The 27,287-nt window shown below is 44.3% G+C and overlaps 1 protein-coding gene and 1 long non-coding RNA gene across 2 annotated transcripts in view; one reads left to right on the top strand and one right to left on the bottom strand.

Moving 5' to 3' along the window:
- LOC148650130 (uncharacterized) overlaps window positions 1-24,086 on the top strand; it is a 77,653-nt gene extending 53,567 nt beyond the window's left edge. The window contains exon 3 of the long non-coding RNA XR_015926037.1: window positions 23,838-24,086. This is a non-coding gene — a long non-coding RNA (uncharacterized LOC148650130). The remainder of the gene's footprint in view (window positions 1-23,837) is intronic.
- nfil3-3 (nuclear factor, interleukin 3 regulated, member 3) lies at window positions 18,111-22,424 on the bottom strand. The gene is made up of 2 exons (XM_088603636.1): window positions 21,655-22,424; window positions 18,111-19,638 (listed from the first exon to the last, which is right to left on the bottom strand). The coding sequence occupies exon 2, from the start codon at window positions 19,549-19,551 to the stop codon at window positions 18,217-18,219; it is 1,335 nt and encodes a 444-aa protein (XP_088459762.1). The 5' UTR covers window positions 19,552-19,638; window positions 21,655-22,424; the 3' UTR covers window positions 18,111-18,216.
- Window positions 24,087-27,287: the final 3,201 nt, after the last annotated feature.

The raw sequence follows: 27,287 nt of genomic DNA, 5'->3' as shown, positions 1-27,287 counted from the left end.
CCCTTTCCCCTCCACTAGGAGTTTGTCTGCTTTTTAGTTTTGGATTTTAAACAGTATTCTTTTTCTACACTGCTTGAGTAGTTTGTGTAGTAGTAGTTTCTACATGTTATGTAATAGGAAAACACTACGAACAGAAGTAAAAGTTAAAGAAGCCAAAGATTATTAAGTGTAATGTGGGAAGGACATTTGTTACACTTAGCTACAAAGTCCATGGAGTACAAACTGTGTATCTGATGAAATTCCTAAGTTATCCTCTTAGTTGCACAAAGTGCCTTCTTAGCTGCTGCTACAGAAGGGAACAGGCCAAAGTATGGTTCAACGATAGTGGGCAGAAACCTAGAAAGTGGAGAACAGGAAGATGTAATAGGTGACATATTAAACAGCAGAATATGTCAACACTTGGGAAGTTGATTTCCATACCTCCCTCTTCCATCTCACACTTGACCTTTTTGGAGCGTTCCTGAACACTCTTGAGAAGCTAGACAGTAAAACATGGGTTTAGGTGTAAACATTTAGAACTGCATGTTAGACAGGGGCATCTTAAAGGCCTTTTAGTTTTCCAGCCCCTGAATGTAATGCAGAAAAAAAACCCAGGGAACAATCCATCCCAGTAAGATTTAGTGGCTAACCTCGGCCAGAACAGATCACTCCATGTGCTTCCACAGTCACATGCCGAAAATGAAAAAGAACTGATGTCACAACATTTTCAGCACAACTGCATACTCCCTCTCACTCCCACGGCAACTCACAGCCCAGTGGTACAAGCAGGACGATGGATAATGGACTGACTGGTACAGGGAAAACTTTAAATAGCTGTCGTTTGAAAAACCTCAAATGAACTGTCTCCTTTCCGGCCTTGGAATATTAATCTAAATACTGTGGTGCTGACGCACTGCGAGAACATGTAGAGGTCTATGAATGAAATCATGCTTGGGTGTTTACGCCTGCCCCTTTGAAAAAAGGTAAAAGTTATATCAGATGTATATTGTACAGTGATGCTGTAACTTTAGTGTTCTCAGATGCTTTGCAGTTCTTCCATAGGGTTTTGTGGGAAAAAAAAGATATTGAATGCAGAAGAAAAACAAACAAACAAAGAGTCTTGTGCTGTGTCTGTTCTGGTGCAGAAATCTTAGATTGTCATGCCTGGTCCACAGGGAATATAACTGTCTTATGCACAACAAGAGCCTTCTCTCCTCAGTCCAGAATCTACACCTACTTTTCTATTTCCAGCTGAGCTCTGACGACTGACATCTAGTGTAAAACATTAGGAAGATAGTATAATTTGGCTAACATTGTTTACTCTCTAATACAAAATTGAACTTTATTTAAATGAATTTAAGTTGGCTAGATTTATTTGAATCTCTCAAAGCCTCCTGCGCAGGCTAAGTAGTTATTCCCTTGTATTTAGGGCTGTGTACAAAACTGGAGAAAACAAGCAAAAACATGTACAGCGTGATTTGATCAGGATCAAGTGACAGTGGACACCTGGTACTCTCTGTGTCTACGCAACATGGAGATTATTTTTTCATCTGGGTATGTTTCAAAAGAATTTACCAGAGGATGATCAGTGCAGTAACTCACTATGTCACGTACTGATGTATACTGACAGTTTCCTTCCCTCCCAAGCCTGTATTTCTTCACTGATTGTGCAGCGTGTGCTATACTGTACCAAGACATCTTCCCAAGTTTGTTCTTTCCCTGGCCAACTCTGAGTAATGTTCTCGTCTCGGCAGCAATAATTCAGGAGGGTCTTTTTCGAAACGTGGTGATAGTATCCCGAGTAGTGATCTGCATACCTTGAAGCTTATATTCTAAAATGTTTTTTTAGCAAAGATGTGCCTGAATAAATAAACTGACACGGAAAGTGAATACAAGTAGAATACCAATTCCCCTTAAAGATCAAAGGAAAAATTTTAAGTAATATATTTATTCTGCATGTTCTTTTTATGAGTTCTCGTTTAAAAACCTCTTTCATCTGGTCCTCCATTAAAGATCTGAGTTGGTTCAAAGAGTGAAAAAAGTTTTTAAACAAATCAGTCTGACGATGTTTGTTATTGCTGCTGTTATAAAATAACCTGTTAAAAGATATGGGCACAAAGTGTTATATGACAGGCCTTTCAGGTGACTTGAGTAGCTCAAAATAAATGAGAATAAATGCAGAGAGTTGCAGTAATATTCAGCGATATGCAGACTGGCCTATGGGGAAGGAGGCCTGCTCTGAACACATCACGGTGAAAGCGGAGTGGCTCAAATTCAGGAGCCAAGTTTCGTTGGAGAGGAAGGAGGTGGGGTGGGGGGTAGTTCAAGGGAACTGTGGAATTCCCCTTAATCCATACGGAATAGTCAAATTCTCACACTCCACTGTGGGCTGGGGGTGAGCGACCTTTCTCTTAAAGTGGAGTGAAAAGTAAAGAGCATGAGAGTAGTAAGAATGGCGGAGGGGTGTAAAAGAGGGAAAGGTTTGAACAGACTAGGGAAAAAAAGACAAAGAACGGAAGGCACATCACCTCCTTTTCCTATCCCTCCTCTCTTGATTTTATTTTTTCTTATGCAACCGAGCCTTTGGAAACATTATCCGTCTGCCAGAGGTAAAAAAAAACAACAAACGAAACAAAGCGAGCACATTGTTAAGGAGCAGATGGATAGTATTCGTTCTTTGCGGTCTGTTTGTTATGGCAGCAGAGAGCTCTGTCGAGGTGGCTGTTCTTGTTTTAATTGAGCAGCAGAGGGCTGGTCTCCCTACCCTCTCGCTCCTGCTGGCTGCCAGCATGACTAACCTGACCTACATTTGCAGCCCTGGCATGTGAACTGTGAGCAGCACCAACTGGCTGGAATGCACCGCCAAGCCCGACACAGACAGACAATTTTGCTAGCTTGCGTCACCTCGATTCTCTAACCCTGTTTAATTATTTTCGTTACACGACAAAAAAAATAAGAGCATATGGGGGCGGTCTCGTCCATCTGTGGCTTTGCAGTGCAAGTTAGAGTGCTTTTTAAATTGCATTTCACTGACTGGTACATCCTCAGGACACTCCAACCAAGCACATCTGGAACTTTGTCATTGTAATTTTCATTACTGTTTGAATCTGACACGGGCTGAAACTTTTTACTGGGACAGGACTGATTTTTTTTGCTCCTAGAAATTGACAACACTTTTTAATGAGGGCGGGGAAAAGTGTTGTCATGAAGATAAAATGTCGTAACGACCTTTGGTAAACCTGACAGCTGTTCTGCGTTTATTCCTTGACCTTTAATAGGCTTCACTAGACAGCAGTGTAGCAGACTAACAAAGCTTCTTATCAGAATCGATTGAAAAGGGGGTTCTTAATAATTTTATAACATGTCAAAATGTGTGTGATTTTGTTTGATCTCTCCATTCCTGTATACCTCTCATAATCAGCTTGAACCCAGTGTGACTTTATAGTTACGTCTTAGTAAACAACCAGCACCTACAGTATGTGCCAGTATTGTAATAACGGCTGCTTCCTGACATTTGAAATTGATCTTATTTTTATAGGGGCAGTTCTACTTCTGAATAGAAAGGTGTGCATGGTATATGTGCACAGACCATACCAGAGCACGTCCTGTTTGGGGGCACAGCTTATCAAATAATCGCAGTCCTTTTCCTTGACAATCTGAGCCCGAATTAGGGCTCCTTCTCCAGTTTTCATCAGATGGCCCTACTGCGTTATAATTTTCCATCACCATTCCACATGCCCAATGACGCGCTGGATCCTCTTAATACTTGGTTGTGTAACGACTGTATAAATCTGAAAGGGACACCATCCTGTGGATTTCAGAATTAAATCGGATGACGCCTATTTATAGGTCTGAACCCCCTTCCCACAAGTGATCCCGACCCACAAAAGCTGCTCTCTGCTAGCTGTGCGCCTCAAGATGTGAAACCTGCGTCATCCTGTGTTCAGCGTGCGTGTGGAAATGCACACAGTAACATTCCCATCTGCGGGCAGATCAGCAAGGTCCCTGCAGCTACAAATCACGTGCTCAGCGTTTCGGATAAACACAGATACCACCTTGTCAGAGGCTTCGACATAGAAATCGGTAATAAGCACTAATGTTAGAATGAATTAACTTGTTCTGCTTTGTTAATAATGCCCGTCTTGAAAAAAATGTATCCATTACTCCAGGTTAGGGTGCATTGTACACATGACTCTAGGTTAGAGTGCATTGTTTTGCAGTTCTGCTCACTTTGTGTTCGTGGTTAGGTAACAAATTCAACAGCATTTTATACATAGATCTCAAGGAAACGGTTTGTGTTTCTCGGAACGAACAGTGAGACATTCTGCGCCACTGCAGGCTGTTTTCGTAGTACCAGCTTTTGAAGACGTCAGCTTTGTTTTGGATTCTGACCGAAAAAGCTGCGCTTCTGATCGAACGTTGTGCATTACTCTGGAGTTCACCATTTTTTTCCAGACATCAAAAATAAAAGGTTATGTAATGTGTGATTTTGCACTGCCGATAGAAATCTCAGAGGTTGCCACAGACCAGATGTGCCTGCAGTGTGGCGTTTTCCTGAAGCAGCCAGCGTTCTGCTGGGAAAGGCGATTTCTGCCTCTGTTCGCCCTATAGCAGGCCTCAAGTTAGCTAGCAAAACTGCGTTCGCAAAATTGCCAGCCTTTTCACCGCCTTCTGCTGCCTACCTGAAGTCAGTCTGATTTACCCGAGAACTACAAAAACAGAACACTGGCAGTCTTGTAGAGCATTACAAAGTCCTTGCACAATACAGTCGTCACTTTTAATTACTTAACGAGGAAGCCTGTTTCTCCGTTAATCCCATCGGCTAAATCCACATGGATCGCACCCTTCTCCTTCCCAGCACTGTCAGACCGTGCAGACAGGGCTCATGCATGTTTGTTTGGCAATGGATGGACTGATAGGAGTTCTCTTGGGCTACTTCAATGTGCATTTATTTGCTTCTGAAATATACTAAATGAAGGGGACACAGTTCGTATGGCTAGGTAGACCCTACACGTATGCAGAATGCTGACACCGTGCCTACAGTACTGAAGTATCCCCATGTAAGGGTGCTAGCAAACATGAAAGAGATTTTCTTTTTCCAAACCTTTCATGAGATTACATCACCCTTGTTTGAGCTTTAGCAATTTCTGAATGCCTGGGTAGGCGTTGCTCAAAAGGTTTTAAAAATGTAATGTCTTTGCATTTCTCGGAATAATGGGCTGGATTTTAAAGGTACAGGTAATAACAGCACACAATCCCACAGTAAAAGTTTTTAAATTAAGGTCAGTGAAGGGAAACGACAATACTGGATGTTTCCTTTAATAAATGTAAATCCCATCATCTCTCATCCTTGAACTTGTGATGTGTGCCAGCAAGAATTACTGAACATTAAACAGATCTTACAGCAGTAATAGGCGAGAATCTATTCGGCCCATCTAGCTTATTTTTTTTTTTCAGGAGCTAACTGATCAGAAGATTAGATCCAGAGACTTCTTGGAAAAAAGCCAGGATAGTGGCTTCAACATGGTTAGGCAGTTTGTTCCATGTTGCGACATTTTTGTGTAACAATGTGCCTCCTGGTCCAGTTTTAAATGCACTTTCATTAAGCTTTCACTTGTATCCCCTCACTGAGGTTTCACTTTTGATTCTGAAGAAATCCATCAGATTGCCTTTGAGGATTTTGAATCATGTATACTCTATTCAAGATTTAGAGCTATATGTTTTGTCAGATTAGGACATTCCTTTAAACCCAAGGATGTACAGTATCTGGTTGCTCCTCTCTGAAATTATCCAGCAATGTTTTTTTTATTTTATCTTGATCATAATTGTACAATATATTCTAAATAAGGACTTAATATTGCATTGTATAATTTTAAATTTAACCAGTCTAGATTTGAATACTACATTTTTTAGTATATCCTATTGATATTTGACTACATGGCAGTGTCTGTGGTTTTACAACTAAACCAGCTGATTACTGGTGTAAAACTGGACCATCCTAATTTGTACTGCTGCTGTAAGGAGACCTAGGAAAATAAGTAATCCCTCCAGAACTAGCACTGGACACCCTGGTAGCCTCATTAGTAACATTTTCTGGACATTAGCAGGGTTTGCCCATCCTGAACTGCCACTGTTCCTATTCCGAGTACAGAAAAGTACACGAAACCACTTGAACAGCCTGTCTAGCTCTGTCCGTTCCCCATGTTCGCAGAGTGGCTAGGGGAGAACGGGGTCAGCGGCGCCGCGACCTCCCCCCTCCGCGCGATTACTTCTGCGATTGCGGGAGAACATTTCCTATTTCTTCTGAGAGTGCCGCGGAGCCAGACTCCCGACACGGCCAAGTGCACCCGCAGGACGTCCGGCTTCTGTTTGTGAAGGGAAGATCTTGACGGGACAGGAGGAGGGTCGCGAGTGTTCAATTACAGGACAAGTGTTTCTGACGGGGCAGCTCGGAAGGGAAGGGTTAATGGACACGGCAGGCTGTGTTTAGCCTCAGCTATTACTGTACGGAGCCACACGTGACGGCAAGACAAGGGGTTGTATTTTTCCAGGCTCCAGGTGATAAGGAGTTGTAACCGTTTTTTTGTTGTTGTTAATTCTTCTGTTTGGGGGGGGTGACACTCCTTACGCCACCCGGAGCCAAGGGAGCAAGCACCATAATTCAAACTTCCGACCTTTGTAAAAACACTTGGGAGTGACCCGTTCAGCGTCCTTGAAGTGAGCTAAGCCAAGCGAAAAGTATCCCCCTGCTCTTAAGAAGCGTTGTTTTACACGCCCCGCCGCGTGTAGAAATTTAAATAATGTATCTCATGGTTTTAGTCAACCTATATCTAGAATGCATACTGTACATGTCCAGTTTTAGCAACAACCCCTTAACATAGAGTAATTCTGTCCAGTCGTATGCGTTACAATATAACACTCACGCCTGTCGTGAGGGAAAGAAAACGACAAATAGAAAAACAATGTTAATTTTATTTGAACGAGTATGAACAATAGCCACCTAAGTTATTTGCCGAATGGACATATTTCAAATACAGCTCGGCTGTAGCTCAGGCTGTCGGATCATCCCGGAACAGCGTGTATTTGTCCACAGGAATTCCACTCGTGCCCCGGCTCTGCATTTTCCACACCATCCCCTCCCCCTTGGAAATGTTTCCATTGAAACTAGAGGCTAGAGCCTCGCCTTGACGTTGACCGAGAAAATGAGCACGAAACACCCGCCCCGTCCCGGCACCGCTCGCCGACCGGCGCAGGGGCGCAGAAACCCCCCACAGCTCCTCGCCCGGGGACTGCGGAGCCACGAAGTCGGCTGGAGACCCAGAACTGATGTTTTATTTTCTTTAAATGAATGCAACATACATTTCTACACTGAAAACAGGTCCGACGGCAAACAAAAGACTGCCTATTTCAACCACAAAAGGGGGGAAACCGAGGGAAATCCAGGATCTTATGGAAAATGGACCTCAAAATGTACTTGACCGGGGTTCGCCTGCACCTCGTAAAATAAAAATCCGCCAGATGGAATTCCCTCTCAGACGGAAGCGTGAAACATGCAGCGTACCTGTCGTGCAGAAGTCAAATCCACAGCGCCCGAGTCCAGCACGCTCGGCTCCCAGTTCAAATTGTAGCTGCCGCGGTGCTCTTTCTCTGTGCTGTGAACTGTCGTGTCGTGGGTCTGCCACTCGCGGCTGCAGTGCGGGGTATTCTCGTCTCTCGCTGCCCGGGTAGCTTCCGCGACTATTATTTTGCTTTGGATCCCTGGATGTTATGTTGGTTGACTTGCTCCAATTTCTCTCTCTCTTTCCGTCTCCAAATGTATGTTAGTAGGTCACTCGTTGCATAACAGCCCTCTTTGGGTGCCTAGTCACGTTTCGTTTTTCTCTTCAGTAGCCCCCCCCCGCTCACCTCCCCTCCCTCCTCCTCCTCCTCCTCCTCCTCTCCCCCCCCTCCCGTCCTTAGCAGCTCTCCCAGTCGCAGCGAGATGTGTGGAGCATCGCAGAGAAAGAGGAAGGACTCGGCGGCGCGCCAGGCATGGCTCAGATGTAGGGCACAGATACACATAATACAGTTACTAAACAGGGAAGGCAGGGAGAGAGAGAGAGCCGGGGCTTGGAAAATAGAATAGCGAGGGAGACATTTTTAGAAACAAGCCTGCAGTAGTCGATATAAAAAGAAACTCGCGTCCTCCTCTGCTTGTATTTCAATTTATCGTGCCAGTTTATGGGATTTGCACCCAGGGGACAAAAAATAAACTTAAGGCCCAAAATACTCCATTTATGTAATTGTTTACTTCAGGTTTGTTAACTTGTATGCGTACAGTTGTGTCCAAAGTTACTTTGGCCACAGCTTCAGAAAGGCTCTGCAGAGCCACGGAGGGGGGGGGGGGGGGGGGGTGAGTGAGAATACTCACTCCCCCCCCCACTGGAAAGCCCACAACAATGCAGGAATAAACATGCAGACTCCACACAGACTGCTCAAGGCTGCAGTCAACCGCATGATCCTGGAGCTGTGAGGTGGTGGTGGTGCTAACAGCTGTACCACAGCTCTGCAGACAATACTGTTGAACATTTCTTCTCATGTGGCTTTCAGGTGATATTAACCCAGTCTTTTCCTAAGGCGCTGTTTAAAAATGCACTCTCCCAGATAAAGGTTCATTTAGTAAAAGATTTTTAAATCACCAGTTGCTCTGGACTGTACAAGACAGGCCTGGTTTCCTTTTTACCAGCGCTTTTACTCAGCACTGTGGTGTCACTGCATCAGCTGAAGGATGCTGTGCTCATGTTGATTCTGAGTAGTTTTCTTCTTTGTAGCTTGCACACAGAAGTCCTCTTAGAACAGAAGATTCGTTTAGGAGGAACATTACAAAGCACATCTGATATACCAAGAAAATGGCATTCTGAGGAAAGTCTTGTGCAACTAAGTGACTTTTTTTGACCAGCCCTTGTGGTATAGCTTGAGCCGCTGTTAAGCAAACTCAAATTGGTTGCAAAAGTTACAGCTGTAGTGCTATTGGTTACATGAGCTTGTTTCTGTAGCTCAGACACAGAATTCCTGGAGGGCTTAGGGTCTGGTGGTATTTGTTTCAACCAAAATCAGGGAACTGAATGCGTGTCCCCTGCTCTAATCTCTTCATTTTGATTGGTGTAAAAAAAATATACCCTGAGTCAAAGTGTAAAAAACTTCTATGACTTTAAGAAGAGTTAAGTTCCATGCTGGACAGTAGGAAGTGGAAAACACCAGAAGCTTTGCACTGGAGCCGTCTTTCGGTGTGAAGACTATATAATTTGAGACATCTCATAAATTACCCAAGCACTGGTCTAAACCCTAATATTGTTCAGCTCCTGTATGTTCATATTGCATGACCAAAATCTAGAACACATGAGCAAGACATGTAAGGCAACAAATGTAAGACATACATTTGTCTACCAGGGTCCTACTATCTTAGTTCACAGCAACGGTATCTCTTGCACCTTGTTTGCATGCCTGGAAGCTTTGAGTGAGGTCGGGGAAAGATGCGCCAGATACTCCATTCAGTGTCAAATTCCCTGTAAATAATAATAATCCCTTACACTTATATGGCTCTTTTCTTGACACTCCACTCAAAGCGCTTTACAGGTAATGGGGACTCACCTCCACCACCACCAATGTGCAGCACATACTTGGGTGATGCGACGACAGCCATAGTGCACCAGTACGCTCACCACACCAGCTGTCAGTGGGGAGGAGAACAGAGTGATGAAGCCAATTTGTAGATAGGGATTATTAGGAGGCCATAATTGGTAAAGGCAAGGGGGGAAATTTGGCCAGGACACCGGGGTAACAGCCCTACTCTTTTCAAGAAATGACCTGGGATTTTTTAATGACCACAGAGAGCCAGGAGGGCAATAGGCCCCACACAGACAGCATCCCCTACTGGCCCCGCTAACACCTCTTCCAGCAGCAGCCTTAGCTTTCCCAGGGTCTCCCATCCAGGTACTGACCAGGCTCACACCTGCTGAGCTTCAGTGGGCTGCCAGCTGTGAGTTGCAGAGTGATGTAGGTTGCAGCCCGTTGTTGTTTTGCAGGTCAGCACATCAGAGGAGCATGTCTGCGGGTTATCATTCTCCCTGTTAACAAAGGTGTTATATTCCTCACCCAAGTCTTCATTTGCAGTTCCAAAATGGATTGATTTAGACTGGAAAAATAATGCATTAATTGAAACTAGCACACAGTGCCTAAACCTGGTTTAATGAGTCCAGCTAATTTGATGGCATTTAACTCTAAGGACCAGGACTGGGAGTGATACAGGATTTTAAAAATCCCCCTTTTTGCATGTTGTTCCTTGGAGCAATGTATAATTGAAGCACATTTTAAGCTGGACATTGTGAAGACCAACCAGCTGGTCTACAATTCAAGCTTTTTATTTTCTTATTTTACATAACCGTCCGATTCATTGTCTCCAAATGCAAGTCAATCACTGCAGTTTTGACACTGAGGCTTCCACAGGGCTGAATGAGACTGATCTGGGAGGTAATTTAGCTCTTCAGTGGAGGACCAGGTCCTCTGACTTGTAATCATCACTCCCTGAAGAAATGTTCTCTTGGAGCCACAGGCTTTCCCACAGAAGCTCTCATTAACACGAGAGGTGATGAGATTAATTGGGTGTTGATATTGTTCATTTCTAGCAATCAAGACAAAGTGAAAATGTTATTTCACGCAGATGGTCAAGGGGGGATTTTGTAGGTGTCCCGAACTTGTCAGCAAAGCCAGTAGAAAGATTCTTCCTCGCAGAGTGCCGTCTTCCCAATACAGTATTACACTACTGCTGCTCTGCTCGTTCATGTTGCTTCTGTACCAGTTACAGTGTTTACCAGCCAATTTCTGTTGTTGCAGATCACCTACATCTTGTTGCAAACAGCAGTAAAACTCCCAGTTCTTCAGTTCGCACTAGGCTACCTCTGCCTACAGTATGTTTATGACTCCATAGGTCATTTCCTTCAGGAGCTGCAGGTTGGGTGCAAGCACTGAGTGCTGTTATAGGGATTTGGACTACAGCCCAGCTGGGCGCACTGCAGCTGGACTTTTGAGCAAGGTACTTTATCCTGGCTGTTCTAGCTGCTTAAACTGGTACTAAGAAGTTTTGTTTTAAAAAAAAACAGTTGAGCAATTGTAATTTCTGTAAATTGCCTGGGATGAACGTGCCAGATATGTTGTGAAATATCTGTGAAACAGGAATAGTTTCTGTTATTGCATTAGCTTTGCTTTCCAGATGTGTTGCTCTTTGAAATGGATCTTCCTGTTTGATCAGTCTGTCAAGGCACGTTCTCAGCATGCCGGTAAAGAGCTTCCAGGAGAGGCCTAATTGGGACTTGTGCTTCGAGGTGAAGTGTAGTGGTGCTTCACAATACATCCTGTCCCGCTCTTTTTTTTTCACAAGACATTTCCTCCTTCTTGGAAGAAGGAATTTGGATCCGTAAATTCCTGGAAGGAAATTATCAGAGCGGATATGGTTTCATCTTTTAGGAAAGGCGCAGATGACTGCGAAATGGATCCCTTTTGAAGGGGATCTGTGCTTGATAGCTCGTGCCCAGGGCTTAGTCACGCTCTTTAATCTGACACGGCCAGGGATGAAATTAATTTCCTGAATGCCCCGTTCCTGTGGATGGGGGGAGGACAGGGGGTAAATCTTATTACTGGGTTCAAATTGTGGGAGTAGAATAAGAATTTTATTCTGATGTTCCTCGCCATTCCTTTTGTTTTCCTGCTTGTCCGAGTACTTTGTGTTGTTGTTCAAGTCCATTTTTTTTGACAATGTTCTGCCAAAAATAATTAAATGTAAGACATTTATTCAATACAAAAATGAAAAAGACACAACTAAGGCATGAAAAATGTAAAAAACCCAAAACACTTGCATGCAATTTTGCATTATGCTTGTGATCTAGAATATATAAATATAAAAAGGGGTTTTAATCAAGTACAAGCCCATCCACCTACAGGAATGTCCCCGTGGGTGTCAATTGGAAGTCTTTCCAGAGGAAAGGAAGGTGTGCATGAGGAGAAAGGATCCTTTTCCCCTCCCCCCTTTTTTCTTTGTTCAAGCCACAGTAGAAACCTTGCCCTTGAACTTGAGCCCACCCCCCCTCCCCTCTGTCTCCCTCCTCCCCCCTTTTCCCTCAGAGCTGCGTCTGCAGGGGTTCCCATGGCAACTGATGAGGTGCCTGCCTAGCAACAGGCTTTCTCCTATAGAAGAAGAGAGAGACAAAGCCAGGCCTTATTTACATCCCAGATCAACACTAGCGCAGAACATGCTGGCTCTTTCATGAATACTTTTAGATACTAGAGGATAAAAATAAGACTGCACAGCCTGGAGCATCTGTCTATTAATACACTTGTAGTACAGTATATGCATGCATAGCACATGCTGCTTTTTAATAGCCAGGCTGTGGAGGGTTTTATTTAGGGATGACATTGGTTAAAACTAGTCTGCCAATGTGGGCGGTACACATTGTGGCGGTGGTGCCTCTCCTAGGTTTGATTTTGTACTGGGGCTCGTTCTGTGTGGAGTTTGCGTGTTCTCTCCTTGTCCCTGCAGGTTTCTTTGGGTGTTTCAGTGGTCCTCATATAGTCAGAATGCTGTCCAGGTTAATGAGAGTCTCTAAACGGTTCCATGCAGGTGTGTGCCCTGCAATGGACTGGCATTGTGTCTGGAGTGCAGCTGTGCACTGTGCCTCCTGGGATTAACTCCATTGGGCTGGATTGCGTCTTCTTGTTTGTAATCATTCTAATAGCCAATACCCTGGTTTCTTTAATGAAATAGAATCTGGGAACTAGAAGAGATCCTTGGATGCATTAGTTACTGACTGCCCAGTGGGCCAGATGGGCTGAATGATGGGCCTCCTCTCATTTGTAACCAGTCTTATGTTCTTATCACACAGCAGCCTTCTGGGAAGAAAGACGTTTTTCATGCCTGGTGCCTGGCAGTGAGTGCTGTTATGACTCCCTGTGGACGCCATGCAAGGGAATTTGCAAAACAGTGTAAATGAACTGTAGTCATAAGGGCAGGTACAGAGTGCCCTCAAGCCAGCTGTCCTGTCTGACCTCAGTGGAGCGGTCTTGTTCTTGCTGTGTTCACAGTGTGGATTCAACTCTGCATTCTTTGCAAAAACTTGAAAATTACAACTATTGTTAGGTCTTCCTTAATAAAAAGATGCATTCAAGATGAGACTCCAGGAATTGTGACATATGTTTTTTTCCTGGTAAAAATGCTGTAGTGTTTTTGTCCTGAGGTGTAAACCTTTTGCTTCCAATATATGTTTGTTTTCTGTGGTGAGTACTGCAAATGTAGCCATAAAAGTACATAAAAAGTACCCATAAGTAGATTACAGATCTCTCAAGTCCACTAAAATAAACCTGCAAATCATTGTATGGCTCAGGCTTCCAAGTGGCTTTTACTTGTAGCGCTGAAGTTTTGCTAAATCTTTTTTAGGCTCTGGAACGATGGGGGGAGACCAGAAAACATCGGCTGTGGCGCCCTCAAGTGGCCTTAGTTTGGAATGAATCTGGAAATTGTCAGTCACCTGGTGTTGGTGGTATATTGGACTGTAGGCGTGGATTGCACAGTTTATCTAACAATGGAGGATTGCGAGTTAGTGTCCTTGGTCTCTTTTACGTAGTTTTGTGGTATATTGTTGCATGTTTGTTGTGTAATATGCATAGCTGCCCTTCAGAAAGGTTCCTGTGACCATTATAGAATAAAAACAAAAACAAAACATTAGCAGCAGAGGTAATATTAGATGACTAAACTTTACTCCAAAATTCACCCTAATTAAAAGGAATAAAAAAGAATAACTGAGAAGGCCATGAGAATTTCTTGAAAACAAGCATTATTTCTGTTTGGTGTAATAGGCATTTCCACTGTAACTGACTGCACTGTCAACAATGGAAGATGTGGGTGAGAGACATATTCCTGTTTGTACTGTTTTCTAGCATAAAGATGAGTGGATTAGAGTCTCAGCAGCACCTGGAGCTCTTGATGATGTAAGGCCTGTCACTGTGGAAGTACCCAGAAGCGCATTGGGATGCAGCATTGAAGCTTTTTCTGTCCATGTTTTCTGTGAAGTACCCTGTGAGCCAAGAGCGCCCCCTAATGTTAGCCAAAAGCAGGAGGAGCTGCCTCACAGGATTTGTGTGTGTGAGCGGAGAGAGAATAAAGGGCGAGTCGGCTTCTAAGCCACTGGAGATGCCTGTAAGAATATAAAGGTCACAAACGAGGGGAGGACATTCACCCCATCTGACCGGTTTGGTAACTGTTGGCTGGTTGACCTTTGTGTTTGCACTTTTGTCCTCTGGTTTGTGTTTCTCAGCTTATCCTGAAAAAGGACAGCTCCGTGGACCTTTTGAATACTTGAATCCAATCCTCTTGAAGTCTTCTTTGGGGAGGAATAAAAGGACTGAGTCCTGTTAACCCGTTATTGTAGGACATTCCTTTAACTAAACGTATCACTTTGTTTTTCTCTATACTGATTCAGGAGCAGCTGTATCATTTTGAAATGTAGTGACCAGATTGTTTGCAGGATTCTAACTGAAGTCTTACTAATGTGTGGTGCAAATTTTGGGAAAAGTAAATTTAAGTTCTGCTCTTTTAACCGCATATCCTAAGATTTTACCTTTTTTGATAGCTTCCACACACTGTCTAGAAGATGTAAATGATGTGTCGGTGTGAGAGGTACCTGGCTAGAGGAGATATCATCCAGGTGGATGCTGCACATTGGTGGTGGTGAAGGGGAGTCCCCAATACCTGTAAAGCGCTTTGAGTGGATTGTCCAGAAAAGCGCTATATAAATGTAAGCAATTATTATTAATTATTATTATATACGACTAATGTTGGGCTTGGTTGATAGCTTTGTGCAGCCTTACATCCGTACGTCCCAATCCAATGTTCTGGGAATCTGGGAATCTCACCATAGGTTGCTGTACCCTTTCCTGTCAATGGTCACTCTTGATCAGGGTGGGAGGTGAGGTCAGGCTCGGTTCCTTCCCACCTACAGCCTCCTCTGGCTTCTGTTGTAACCCAGCTGCCAGATTCCTAATTACGTAACTGTTTAAATGGAAGACTTAAATACTACCCTTCAGACTTAAAACAGTCCTGTAGAAGTTGTAACTTGGCTGAACTGTTCATCCTTTCAACTATCAATTGTAAATATAAGAATAAGCCTAATTAAAAATTAGTATTAATAAAGTAACTTACTTAATAACCAATGTTGCAGTATGCACTGCACTTCTGTAGGAATGCAGCGCCCCTGTTTAGACAGCCTGTCTGTTTTTAGATTTGTCTCTAATTTTGGTTTGGCCTGGTGACAACACTCCCTTTATGATCTTGCAGTCTAGGTAACAAGATCAAGAGGGAGACTACCATGTGTTTGTAGTGATGCAGATGTACCGTGGGGTTCATTTCACGTAAAATGAGTTACTGATAGTGTGCTACAGTATGTACACATACAGTTAGAGGCCATGTCCAATCCTGTGGATCTACAGTTCCACCGGATGCTTTACAGATAAAGAAAAGTCGGTTAACCAATTCATTGTTCCAATTAAGAAATAAAGAGCTCACATGAGCTGAACATCAGAAAGCCCCCTTGAGTCTCAATGATGTGTCAGTCGGGAGTCTGGGCTCTGCTCTCTGGTCAGTCATGTCAATGAAGAGAGCTCTCCAGAGTTATTTGTTAGAGTTATTTGGCTGCTCTCCTGACAGCTCTTTGTCACCCTTTGTGTGGAAAGAGAATGAATATACGAGGGAAATGGAACTGGAGGACCCAATTGTATGTGGTCTGAACCCAGTTTGACATGCAGTACTGTACTCCTATCCCGAAACAGGTTTGGATTTGTGTTCTTTTACCTTCAACCCTGGGCATCCTACCAGTTGAACACCCATGGTTTCAAGTGAAAACCCCATACCGAAATTCACCCAGTAGCACACACCACTCTTCCTCCTAGTGTCATCTGCTTGTCATTCCAACATGGACACTTTATCTGAATCAGCTGGTAACTTTGACAGTCACTTTTAGGAGAAGCAGAGCCTTAAATGCTAGCTGCTCAGTGCACTCACTAACTCCCATGACTTCAAATGGAAGCAGGTTATGACTCTACAGCCTGCAATTGTGCAAGCTGCTCACAGCATAGGGGCCACTTATTTTCTTGTAATATAACAATTATTAACCTTTTAAAAGAACTTAGAAGAATAACTTATGGAGTGCTCTTTTATTTTATATTTCTTTTAGGTAAGAGGCCAGGCTAGCAAGCCTCAAGGTATATCTTCTTAGGCGTGATCGGGATTCTGATGACAGCGATCATCTTAATAAGCTGTTGATGTTAGACTTTGGGGCATGCTGTTAGGTGTGCAGTTTAGCCAGAAAGACCGATTTTCTTTTTCAATAAAAGATTTCTGTGAAGCTGCAGTTTGATTAACTTAAGCACTTAATCACAAATCATTTACAAGAGCTGCTGTTGGTTAGCTTCATAACCAACATGAGTGATTAGTCGTCTGATGTGACCGAACTGCGCTGTGACCAGCTGCCACCTTCTCAGCCTTGTACAGGACCCGTTGCAAGAGCTGTGTGTCGCTGCAGAAAGAAGAGTTTTGCAGCTGCCAGGCTCACTTCAGTTCATCCCAACTGGGTTTCAATTGCTTTACACACAAACGGGGAACAGGATGTACTGTCCAAAAAAATCTTTTATTTAAACGTAAAAAAAGATAATATATATTATATACAATACATAAACAGCACTGTACCTTCAAATATTTACAGCACCCCTAGATATACTTCCAATAAATATACTGCATTTCTCTTTTATACATAAAGTGTACCATGGATATGAAATACTGTGTGAATGGGCATCACAATGCATCTTTCTTTGCTTTGTACGAGAACACAGTGTAAAACCTGAGCAGCACTTCTGCTGTGGGGGATTTTTGTGTGTGTGTGTTTGGGTGCTGATTAGTCCCTGCAGCCCTGGTCTGCAGCCTGCCTGTGTGCCCTGGTGACTCCAGGTACCTGGGGTCCAAACAGCTTAGGAAAACGAATCCGTAGTCTGAATCCTGAGCTCATCCTCTGGATGTTTGTAACTGTGAAACCTTTATCTGGTTTAAAAGGTGGTGGACGTGTGCCAAGTGTGACGGGAGATGAAATGGCAACATTTCACTGGGTGTGGTGGAGAGAGGGCATGCCAGTCCTGTCTTAAAAACATACAATATATTAATTACACCTGGACAGCAGAAGGAAAAGACAGAATGATGTTATACACAGCTGACACCCCCTTCCCCACAAGAGTATAGTACCGTACTTGCTACTGCTCTTCTGCGTTAGATGTGATGCTTTGAGGTCCTTAGTATAAAGAAAGTGCTCTACGAATGTAAAATAGTGTGTTCTGGTCTCTGCAGCCCCTCTAGTGAGTAGCGAGAGCCATTGAGATGAGAAAGTCTTTGCAACTTCAGTACAGCTGTAAAACCTGACCATGTAAAACTTTGTGGACTTATGCCTGAGGTCATCAAATAAATAAGGTTTAGTATTAGTTACGGGCCTGTGAGAACCATGTTTTCTTACCTAAACTAATTTTAGACATACATACCGTATGTTATGCTGAACTATATATCTCTTTTGGTGTTGTAGGTGAAGTTCAAAATTGACAAATGGATCAGGTACAATGAAGAACATACAGATTAGTTTTCTTGTGCTTTAAAGAATGGCAATATGTCGGTGTCAAATGTAAAACCTATTTTTTTAACATGACACATTTGGGTGGTCTGAAAGTACTTTCTAATCCTGACCTGATTTCAACAGGTAATATTTCACTAAGGCCAGTTACTGCAACATTTTTCTCTGCTAAATGAAAAAGCACAAGAGACCCTCCTCCAAAACATTAACATGTTAAATTGATAGCTAATTAAGAAGAGATGAAGAACTTGCTTTCCAGATTAAAGCACTCTCTGACCTTTTGTTCCAGTTATGCAACAAGATTAATTTTACGGTGCTAATGATTTCAAGGAGTAAAACACTCAGTGCTTCTCTCTTGCATACTTAAAAAAAAAAACATACTTGCTACTAGGGTATTGAACCATTACAAATGAATTTTCAAGGTTTTTAAATGTCTCTTCATTAAACGGGCCGAGTCCTGTCCCTCTGTTGTGTGGAGATCGAAGTGTTCTTCCTGCGCTGGAGGTGTGCAGGAGACGGGCTGGCGCCGTGGACAGGTCGTGACCTCTTAGGCCACTTTGGAAAGCAGCTGCTGAGAGAAGAGCTTCTTGAGCTGGGCCACTTCCTCTCTGAGGGAAGTGAGCTGGGACTTGAGGGCCGTGTTCTCCAGGTGGAAGGTGCTGTCCTGTGGGGTGGCGGAAGGGTACCCGCCCGGCGGGGCACTGTACTGCGGGTCTTCCCTCACGCGCCCGCTTTTCGGATCCTCACCAGGCTGGTACCGCCACGAGGGCTGGACCAGGCCCCCGCCGCCCCCGTTTTCCAGCGGGCTGTTGCCACCCAGGAGAAAGGAGCCTCTCATCGGCTCCCGCGCCAGTTCCCGGCCCCCGATCGGCTGGACAGGGCTGCGCCGGCTGTCGGCGCCGACGGCCTCTGCGCCCTCGGGGCTGCTGGGGGTCTTGAAGCGCAGTTTGTGGGGCAGGCTCTTCATCCCTTCCCCGCAGTCCAGCCTCCCCACGCGGCTGGCCTCCCCGGGGTAGTGTCCCGAGCCCGCCAGGCCCTCTGCTTCTCCGCCCGCGGGGCAGGAGTGGGCCTCGTACCCCGGTTCCTCTGCGCCCCGGGGGGAGAACTTGCCGTGCTCGCTCAGGCGATCGTCGAAGAACACCGGACTGCCGACGCTGGAGCTGCCCGGGGTGGAAAACCCAGAATCCTCTGAAAAACTGGGAGTCTCCCGGCTGCCGTTCAGGCCGCGGCCTCCATATCCATGGAGATACGGCTGGCTCGCAGAAGGGGCTTGCCCTGCGTAGGTGCTTTCCGTCCTGGGCAGGTAGCCCGAGTGCATGGGCGCGCCTGGGTGGAATCGGGCTGCTGCAGGGGCAGGAGGAGGGGGGGCGGGGGCAATAGGGGCGGCGATGGGCAAGATGGTTGTCTCGCAAGGGTCCTTGACGAGGCCGAAGCGGAACTTGAGGGCCAGCAGCTCGGCCTTGAGCCTGGCGTTCTCCTCCAGCAGGGCGATGACGCGGTTCTCCAGCACCATGTCGTTGACCCGCCGCTTCTCGCGCGAGCGCTTGGCCGCCTCGTTGTTCTTCTTGCGCTTGTCCCAGTAGCCCTCGTCCTTCTTCTCGTCCGGGATGAACTCTCGCTTCCTTCTCAGGGAGGCGCTGTCCTTGTGCTTCAGCTGGGTGCGGCCCAACAGGGACCGAGCCAGGATGCTGTTGGTCGTGAGGATGGACACGGCCTCATCTGTGAACGACAGCCCCCCCGTCTGAGTCTCCGGAGCAGCTGCTGTAGGAGACGGAACCAGCTCCTGCAGGAATTCTGCGTCCAGAGTGCTATGGCTCCCTCCTGGGATACTCTGGTCCCTCATATCGTGAGAGCTGTTAGCAGTGCCCCCTATACTGCTCATCAGAATCGAGGGTACGTACTTCTGTCGAGTTCTCTTCTTCCACGTTGTCTGAGCTCGGTGGTGATCTCTGTGCAGCAACACCCCCACCTAGCGGCGAGAAGAGCAAAGCGCAGGGGGCGGTGAGGGACTGTATTTGTGTAAGCGTTATGTAAGAACTGTTACAACACTCCCGTTACGTAACTCACTTGTAACCACTGAACTGTCTCTCCTGTACAATTCCCGTTGAGCCACTTTTAATCATACATAAAAACAAAACAAAACATCCACGCTAGGAAGAATAAAAGATTTCACTTTGGCTTCTATGTTTGAAAAAATAAGTTTAACCTTTTCCTGGACTCGACTAGAACAGAACTCCTTCTCGGGATATGTGGAAGAATGGATGATATAAAATAGGACTTGATGTCATAACTGTACTTTTTACATAATGATCTTTAAAACGTTTAACTCGCCAAGTTTTTCATACTTCCACTAAAGCTTACAATTATTTAATTAAGCACCTATTGGCTTGCCTACTGCACTACTTTCTCTGACAGAATTAAGCTATTAAGTGTTAAAGTACGCCGTTTTTTTAACCATTGCACTGCCGCGTGACAGCTACTCCTTTTTTGTTTTAATTCTCCGCGGTGGATTTAAATAACGGAAAAAATACGTAAAGGTCGAGTCTGAGTAAATCCTTGAACCCCTATGCCTCCATCGCGGAACCCGACTGCGCCTTGGCGTCAGTCGAAAGGAAACGTCCAGACCTACAATGTCCTTGACGGAGCTCACGCTTAACTGGGACGGACTGCTGTATCCCCCTTCACGTCACTTCACAATCGTGACAGTCCCACGGGCCGGATTCTCTAGATCGAGCCCTTACTGCGAGCACAGCCCTGCATCAGGGTTTGGGTTTGACCCGGGGTCTCTACCGGGGCTTGAGAAGGTTTCCCAACTTTACTTTTCATACATAAACCAAGCGACACGAACGAAGTGTAAATAAAAAATCTCTTATTGTAGTCGCCTAAGCCCACTAAACTACGACACTTTTTGGTTATCTTCAAAGTATCACACAAATCAGTTGAATCCAGTGTGATCGATCATCAAAGCAAAACCACGAATCGGGTATTAAAAAGCGCTTCTGAAGACATCCACGCAGTGGTCCTCAAACCACAATTGATCGCACGCACTGGATTGGATTATTATTTTTTCCTTTAGTTTCTGATTTAATGCAGATTTATTCTCGTCATTTATTATTAAGAGTCATCAACAGTGGTCAAACATAATGGTGAAACAATATTATCTGTTAAGGACGAATGGCAGGAAATATACGATGTTTATATCTTTTAACCGGCGTGAAAAATGAAATCTTTTTTGCCTACTTTTTTCTGAATCCTATCAATCCTACATTTAACTACAGAATTTCTTAGATATACATAATATTTTTATTAGCATCCCTGTCTTTTTGGCGTACTTTACAGGCATACCTTTGCATGTTTTTAACATTGAGCTGATTAACATTTCTTCCAAACAAGGAATATAACGTCTTTTTTTTGTGATACCTGTACTGATAAAGCATCGGACTTGTTTAAGTTGAATTCGGGCAAAGACTGAATTTACGGCTGAACTTTTCTGTCCCAGTTTCTGCCCAGATCACTTAGTAGGTTGCGGTGTTTATTTCCAGTACAAAGGTTACTTGAGTAACATTTTTATTGCTGCCGTAAATAGCCCGCAAATCACGTATCGCCCTGAAGCACTAACGTCAGTCCCAGAAAAAGGTTATTTTATACGAGTCGCTGGAAGAAACCGGAGTAAAAGACTCAAAAGTTGCACGATTCCCTTGCAATTTCCAAATGTAAATGTGTTTTTTTTTTCTGGTAGCCACGTCAAAAGCATTTACATAAATATTATGTCGCTCCTGTAACAGCGAAACGGTTGGTCGATAGCTAATCCCTTTATAAGTGTATTGTATTTAACCTATATTTAGTAAGTACGGATCGTACAGTACAAAGTTTTAAAGATTTGAATGCGGGGCGACAATTCAGCCGTTAACATCAACCGTTTATATCGGTTATACTAATATGAATAATAATGATAATACAATAGTGCTTTTTTATATTTCCTTACCTGCGCGCAAGCAGGACGTCGGTTATTTTAGGTCCTCTCAGGTTAGCCGATATCCCCCGAACTGGCAGTTTTTTTTTTGTTGAGTTTTACGGGTTTTATAAAGGTTGGTGCTGCGTTTATACTAGCGTATGAAGGGAAAGGGAGCGAGAACGACAACCTCCAGTTCTCGCTGCTCGGCTCCGTTAAGCTCCTTCTCCCAGCTCGGCTCGTTTGTCTCTGCTCACTACTGAATGGCGCAGCCTGTATTTGTTTCTTTTCCCCGTGAAGTTCAGATAAGGACGCGGCCTCACCTCAGATGAACCGCGGGGCTCTGGTAAAGTGGGCCCGGTTAAGACCGCCCAGCAAGCCCGCCTCTCCGCTGAGCGAGTGAAGCCCAGCCCCGCGGCCACAGCCTCCTGTATCCCCTCCTCTCCGCTAAAGATCTTACATCGATAGCTCTCTGGCAGGCTCCAAAAGCGAGTTAATCTTTTCGTAACGATTAGGTAATGTCTTTCCCGATGACCTGCATGTATTGGAACAGTCGGCGTTCGTGGTTCCGAGCTCCTGTTTTTGTTTATCGCCACGCGTTAACATAATGATTTCATGACGCATCGGCGAGCTATTCCTCGAATTCTTCTGGACTACTCCGACCTTCCTTGCCTTTCCGCAGTTGTTACTAAACGATTTCCTCAATAGTCGGCTGAGAATAAGAGATACGCTGTTTTATCGCGGTTCAATTCAACGACTAGAGAAGTGAAGTTTTGGCCAAGGGACGTATTTCAAACCTTTCCAGATGCCCGATGGCCGTCAGGATTACTGCGTCTTGGCTGCTGCATTTAAGCAGAAACCGTGAGGAAGATGTGATCGCGCAGCCCTGACTCTACCCTTTGTACCCCCCAAACACTTCTGAATTTTAGGAGATGAACCACAAATTCTCGTTTGTTTTTTAAGTGTCAAATCAGAACATAGTTTTATAGTTTCTGAAAACTACAAAAATAGGACTGGTACCGTTCCTTTAAGGTTTGGAGTGTATGGGGGGATGAGTTGTGTCAGACAAAACCTAAGTTTGGGGGGCTGTCTTAACTCAAATTTATTTTTTGCAACTTCAGCTAAGATATAGATTTAATCTTGTAACCCCTTAATGAACATGAAATAACTTTCCAAATGTACCAGGAATTGCATTTTACCCAAAAGGTTGTGGAGTGTAGAAAAAGCAGCTCGGCTCTGATGTTAATACTGTTTTCCTTCAAGAAATGGCTGGATGAGATCCTCGGATCAATTAACTACTAATTCCCAAACGGGTCAGATAAGCTTAATGACTTAATAACTAATAGCTGGATGAGATCCTCAGATAAACAAGGTACTAAGTCTTAGTAGTGGGTCAGATGGGTCAACCGGCCCCTTCTCATTTGTAACCCTTCTTATGTTCTTAACTGAATTAAAAGAAAATCTCTTGGTGATTACACAAAACATTTTCTGTCAAGACTTCCTTGCAAGACTCACTTCCCCTGCACTCCCTGTCTCCATCCATGTCTCTGTGCTCCCTTTCTCAGCTTTTTCACATTTGCTCTCCCTTGTCTTGTCACTCTCTGTGTTTCTTGCTCTTTTAAGTAGAACAGAGCAGATTGGCATTTCTGACATAACGAGCCTCTTGTCAAAGGATCTCGAGGTAGACCAAGTTATGATAGACCTGTAGAATAGTTTCAGTTCACGTGCCTCTCTTAGAAGGCCAGTATCTTTCCCTCCATGTGGAATAGGGCTCCCTAAGTCTTCGTGTTTGAGGGGAAACATGTTTTGGAGGTCCTTCTTATTTTTGTAGATAACCAACAGCACAGGACCTCATGAAACAGATCATTTAGTACAGTTAAGAGACTGTTTTAACTCTTCTGCATGGGTCAGAAGCTGCTGATGGTTTACTAATAATAATAATAATTGTTTACACTTATATAGCACTTTTCTGGACATTCCACTCAAAGTGCTTTACAGGTAATGGGGACTCCCCTCCACCACCACCACCACTAGTGTGTAGCCCCACCTGGATGTCAACAAAATGCCATCTTTAAGGAGGGAACAAGCCACGGGAGGCCCTGATATAGAGCCTGTTCGCTAGAAGACCCCTTTAAGCACTTCCTGCTGCACAGAAGACCCAGCCATTTCTCTGTAATGATGAATCATCTTCCCCTTTTTCCAACCGCTTTGTCCAGTTCAGGATGGGTAAAGGTAACCCCTCATCAGAAGACCAGGAAAGGAATCAGAGTCCAGGCTACAGAGGCGAAGTGATCATCAGGTCTTGATTTCAGCTGAGGTTAAGGCATCATACAGCAGCGTGAAAAAAAGAAAAAAGTTTCTCTCTTTTTCTCTGCCCGTTTCCCCTGGCAGAGCTCTCTTTATAGCCAGATATCAGTAGATACAATTTCCATGCAGCCCCCTCTTCCAGCAGCTGGATGACTTTCCTTTCTTGCCTTTCTGTAATCAAAATAAATAATTTGTATCTACCTGTGGTCTACACATTACACATCAGAATCACAAGGACATTTTGTTAACAAAAGAAGCATTTTAAACACAAATAACGTTTTACAGATGTGAGGTCATCATTGCTTTGACTAACCACTGGTACAGGCATAAGGTTGCAAGTGTAAAGATTGCCATAATTTTGAGATTATCATGGTGTTATATAAAATCTAGATAAAAAACAATCCGTTACGAGGGAGCCGGAGTCTATCCTGGCAAGCAACTGGCACACCCTGAACAGGACTCCAGTTCATCACAGGCCAGGCAGACACAGACACACACTTGCACCTGGGCCAGTTTTCCAGAACCCTTAAATCTTAAGAAGTAAATCTTAAATGCCCGGAATGGTGAGTTGCAATCTTGCCAAAGCTACAACAGTTAGCAAAATATTTACATTTGCAACAAAAACATAATTGCTATTATTGGACGCTTTCAGAGATTTTTAACGACATAAAACTATTTGAGACAGTCTGTTTCCCAGGCTGTGACAGGAGATGATCACACACTGGGCTTGTAGCTCCTTTTCATTCCCCACCTCTGATTTAAGCAATGGATTCTGTCGGGGAGACTGGGAGAATATCTGTTCTGATCTGAGGAGTAAATAGAACTGGGGCTAAAGAGAAAAAAATAATGAACCCCAAATGAAAGGTTTTATAATACAGTGTGGCTTTGCCAATTAATCATATCCACTTGTGATGTATCACCTCAGCCTTTTGCCTGTGTTGCTTCTGTTGAAGGTGGATGACCTTTTTAGAAAATTCAATATGGTATTTTGAAAAAGTTTCAACGTGCCTAGTATGCAATTCACTAAGAGGTCAAGTAGGGAGCTTAGAAACATTCTATTTTCCTCAAAAAGCTACATTTCATGTGATTTTGGTCATCCCACGTAAAGAGATGACACACTTTTTACAGTACAACAGTACTGCTTTTTGTCTCATCAAGTGCAGTCTACTGTCTAGCAAAAACATTTTGCCCTTATTAAAAATAATTTAACCATTTGTCTCAGTACACATGACAATGTGTTAGCTAAGGCTCATTTAAAGAGCAGGCTGTAAAATGTTTTGAGATGGCATTGGCACACATGGTGCAGTTGCGTCTTCTAAAATGTCTGCATGGTGGTGTTAAGAGCAAAACCATCTGGGCTTGCTTTAGCAGAGCACCCCACTGAAAGCAAACCGAGCCCACAGTGTTTTCTGTAACTGCGTTTTGATCTTTAATCTCTACAGTTACCCAGTGCTGCCCCCTCATCTCAAACATTTTTGCGGTGTCCTTCCAAAAAAAGACCTCACTAGTTTTTACTGAGAAACTCAAGACCATCCTTTTACTCCTTTCAGATGATTGCTGTTCCTCGATTTGAACATTTAGAAGGATGACGTTTTTCTCTTCAGATCGGGTGATGTAGTGATTCTTTCTTTTCCAAGTGGATGTGACTTTATCTGATTTTCAAGCTTAAGGGTGTATCAAGTTTTCGTGTGTTGCCTTTAACATACTGTCCGTCTTCAATTTGAACTTTGTAATGCTATCTTTTAGATCCTCAATATGGAAATCGAAATGGGAAGAATGCTTCTTTTGTTGAATTCGCCTTAAAAGCGCATGTGAATGCTGCAATTTTACACATTTTGCTCCAGTTAAGAACCAAACAACAGTGTCTCGTGTTTTATTTCAGATGGTCCAGCTCTGGTGAGAGTAAACCTTAGGGGTTCAGACCAGCCTCCTTAAATAAAATCAGTTGAAAAGGAACAGTAGGGGTTAATTCCATGCTGAAAAGTAGAAAGAAAAAATGCAACATTTACCTTTTTCAGGCATGAAGGAGAGAGAGGAAGGTAACAGGAATATAAAGGAGAGATTGAAGATGGGCAGACATGCTCTCTGACAGGCCCACCTATCAGTGATATTCATGTTTCTGACATGCTGCACACTTACAGATATGGCATTGCTGTTAAGATGCACTTTTTTTAAGGAGATCTTGTCTCTTGCTTTTACTGGTGGAGGAAGTTTGATATCAATTTAGATTAGATCACAGGTCCTTAATTATACCGGTCCAATAACTGCACTATGACCCAGACATGGCTGTTTTGAGCCTGGGTCATGGCCCTACGCAGCTGGGCCCCTAATTTTCCAAGCGGTCACACATAATTGCCTGAGCGCTACCAGGGTCAGGGTTGGTTTAGTCAGCCAGGGTGCTGCCAATTTCCTGCAGCTCCTGAGGTGTGCCGGCTGGGCTCCTCCGCTCTGTGCCACCTCTCCTGTGGGGCTGGGAGTCTGCGACACATGACGCATCTCCAAGAGCACAGCTGTGTCTCATCCCATCCCAAGCAGGTACCGAAGTCACTGCCGAAGAGCAATCAGACTTCACAGGTTGAATGAGTATATAATAAAAAAAAGATATTCTAATCTTTACTGTTGAGGAGAAGAAAGCAGGCACTGGAATAGACTGGAAGATGTGAAATCTGGCATTCCCTTATGCAGCAGATTGATGGCTTCTATTGAGAGAGCAAGAGTCTGTGAGTCTCTGAAGTGCCGGGTCCCTTCTTTACTGCAGTTCCAGACCACTCCAGGCTCCATGGACAGTTGCCTACTATTGTGTGTGTAACTGAAGTATTGGAAGGACTCAAAGCCCTGTCATATTAAAACAAGCAGCCTTGACATGGAGATAATAGCTGTTTTACTTGTGGGCAAACTACGGGCAAAGTGCCCACTCCACAGTAAATGAATTAGATGGGCAAAACGCCCACGGTTTTGCCTGCGGGAAAATAAAAAGCTACACAAACACGCAGAGAATATCTGATATAAATTGCCTTTGAGAGTCAAGCAGGGCCTGGAGCAGACTGCAAGGCAGAAGGCCGATATTTATGCTGTGTTCCATCATGTTTGGTAGCGGAGAGGGTGGGTTTTCGTTTTGAAATGGACAGATGCTGGCTGAAAATGTTGGCAGCACAGGCTGAGCTCTGTCTGCTGCAGGAATCCTGCTCTTCCAGCCTGCGGGACTGTGAGCAATTGACCCATGTTCGCCCGGGCTGGATTGCAGTCCTGCTGGCTGAGTTCACTGGCCTCTGCATGTTTGCAAAGAGTATCGCAAGCCCCAGTGTCCAAACACAGGGGGTCAAGGGTCGATGCAGCTGGGAGCAGGAACTGAACTGGAC

The sequence above is a fragment of the Lepisosteus platostomus genome, chromosome 13 (genome assembly GCF_059453375.1).
Source record: "Lepisosteus platostomus isolate fLepPlt1 chromosome 13, fLepPlt1.hap1, whole genome shotgun sequence".
Lineage (NCBI taxonomy): Eukaryota > Metazoa > Chordata > Actinopteri > Semionotiformes > Lepisosteidae > Lepisosteus > Lepisosteus platostomus.
Note: the sequence above shows the minus strand (reverse complement) of the source record. Positions and strands in the feature narration are given on the sequence as shown.

Bases quoted from the DNA above. Each gene is read 5' to 3' on its own strand.
- nfil3-3 (XM_088603636.1), bottom strand. From the start codon at position 19,551: ATGAGCAGTATAGGGGGCACTGCTAACAGCTCTCACGATATGAGGGAC.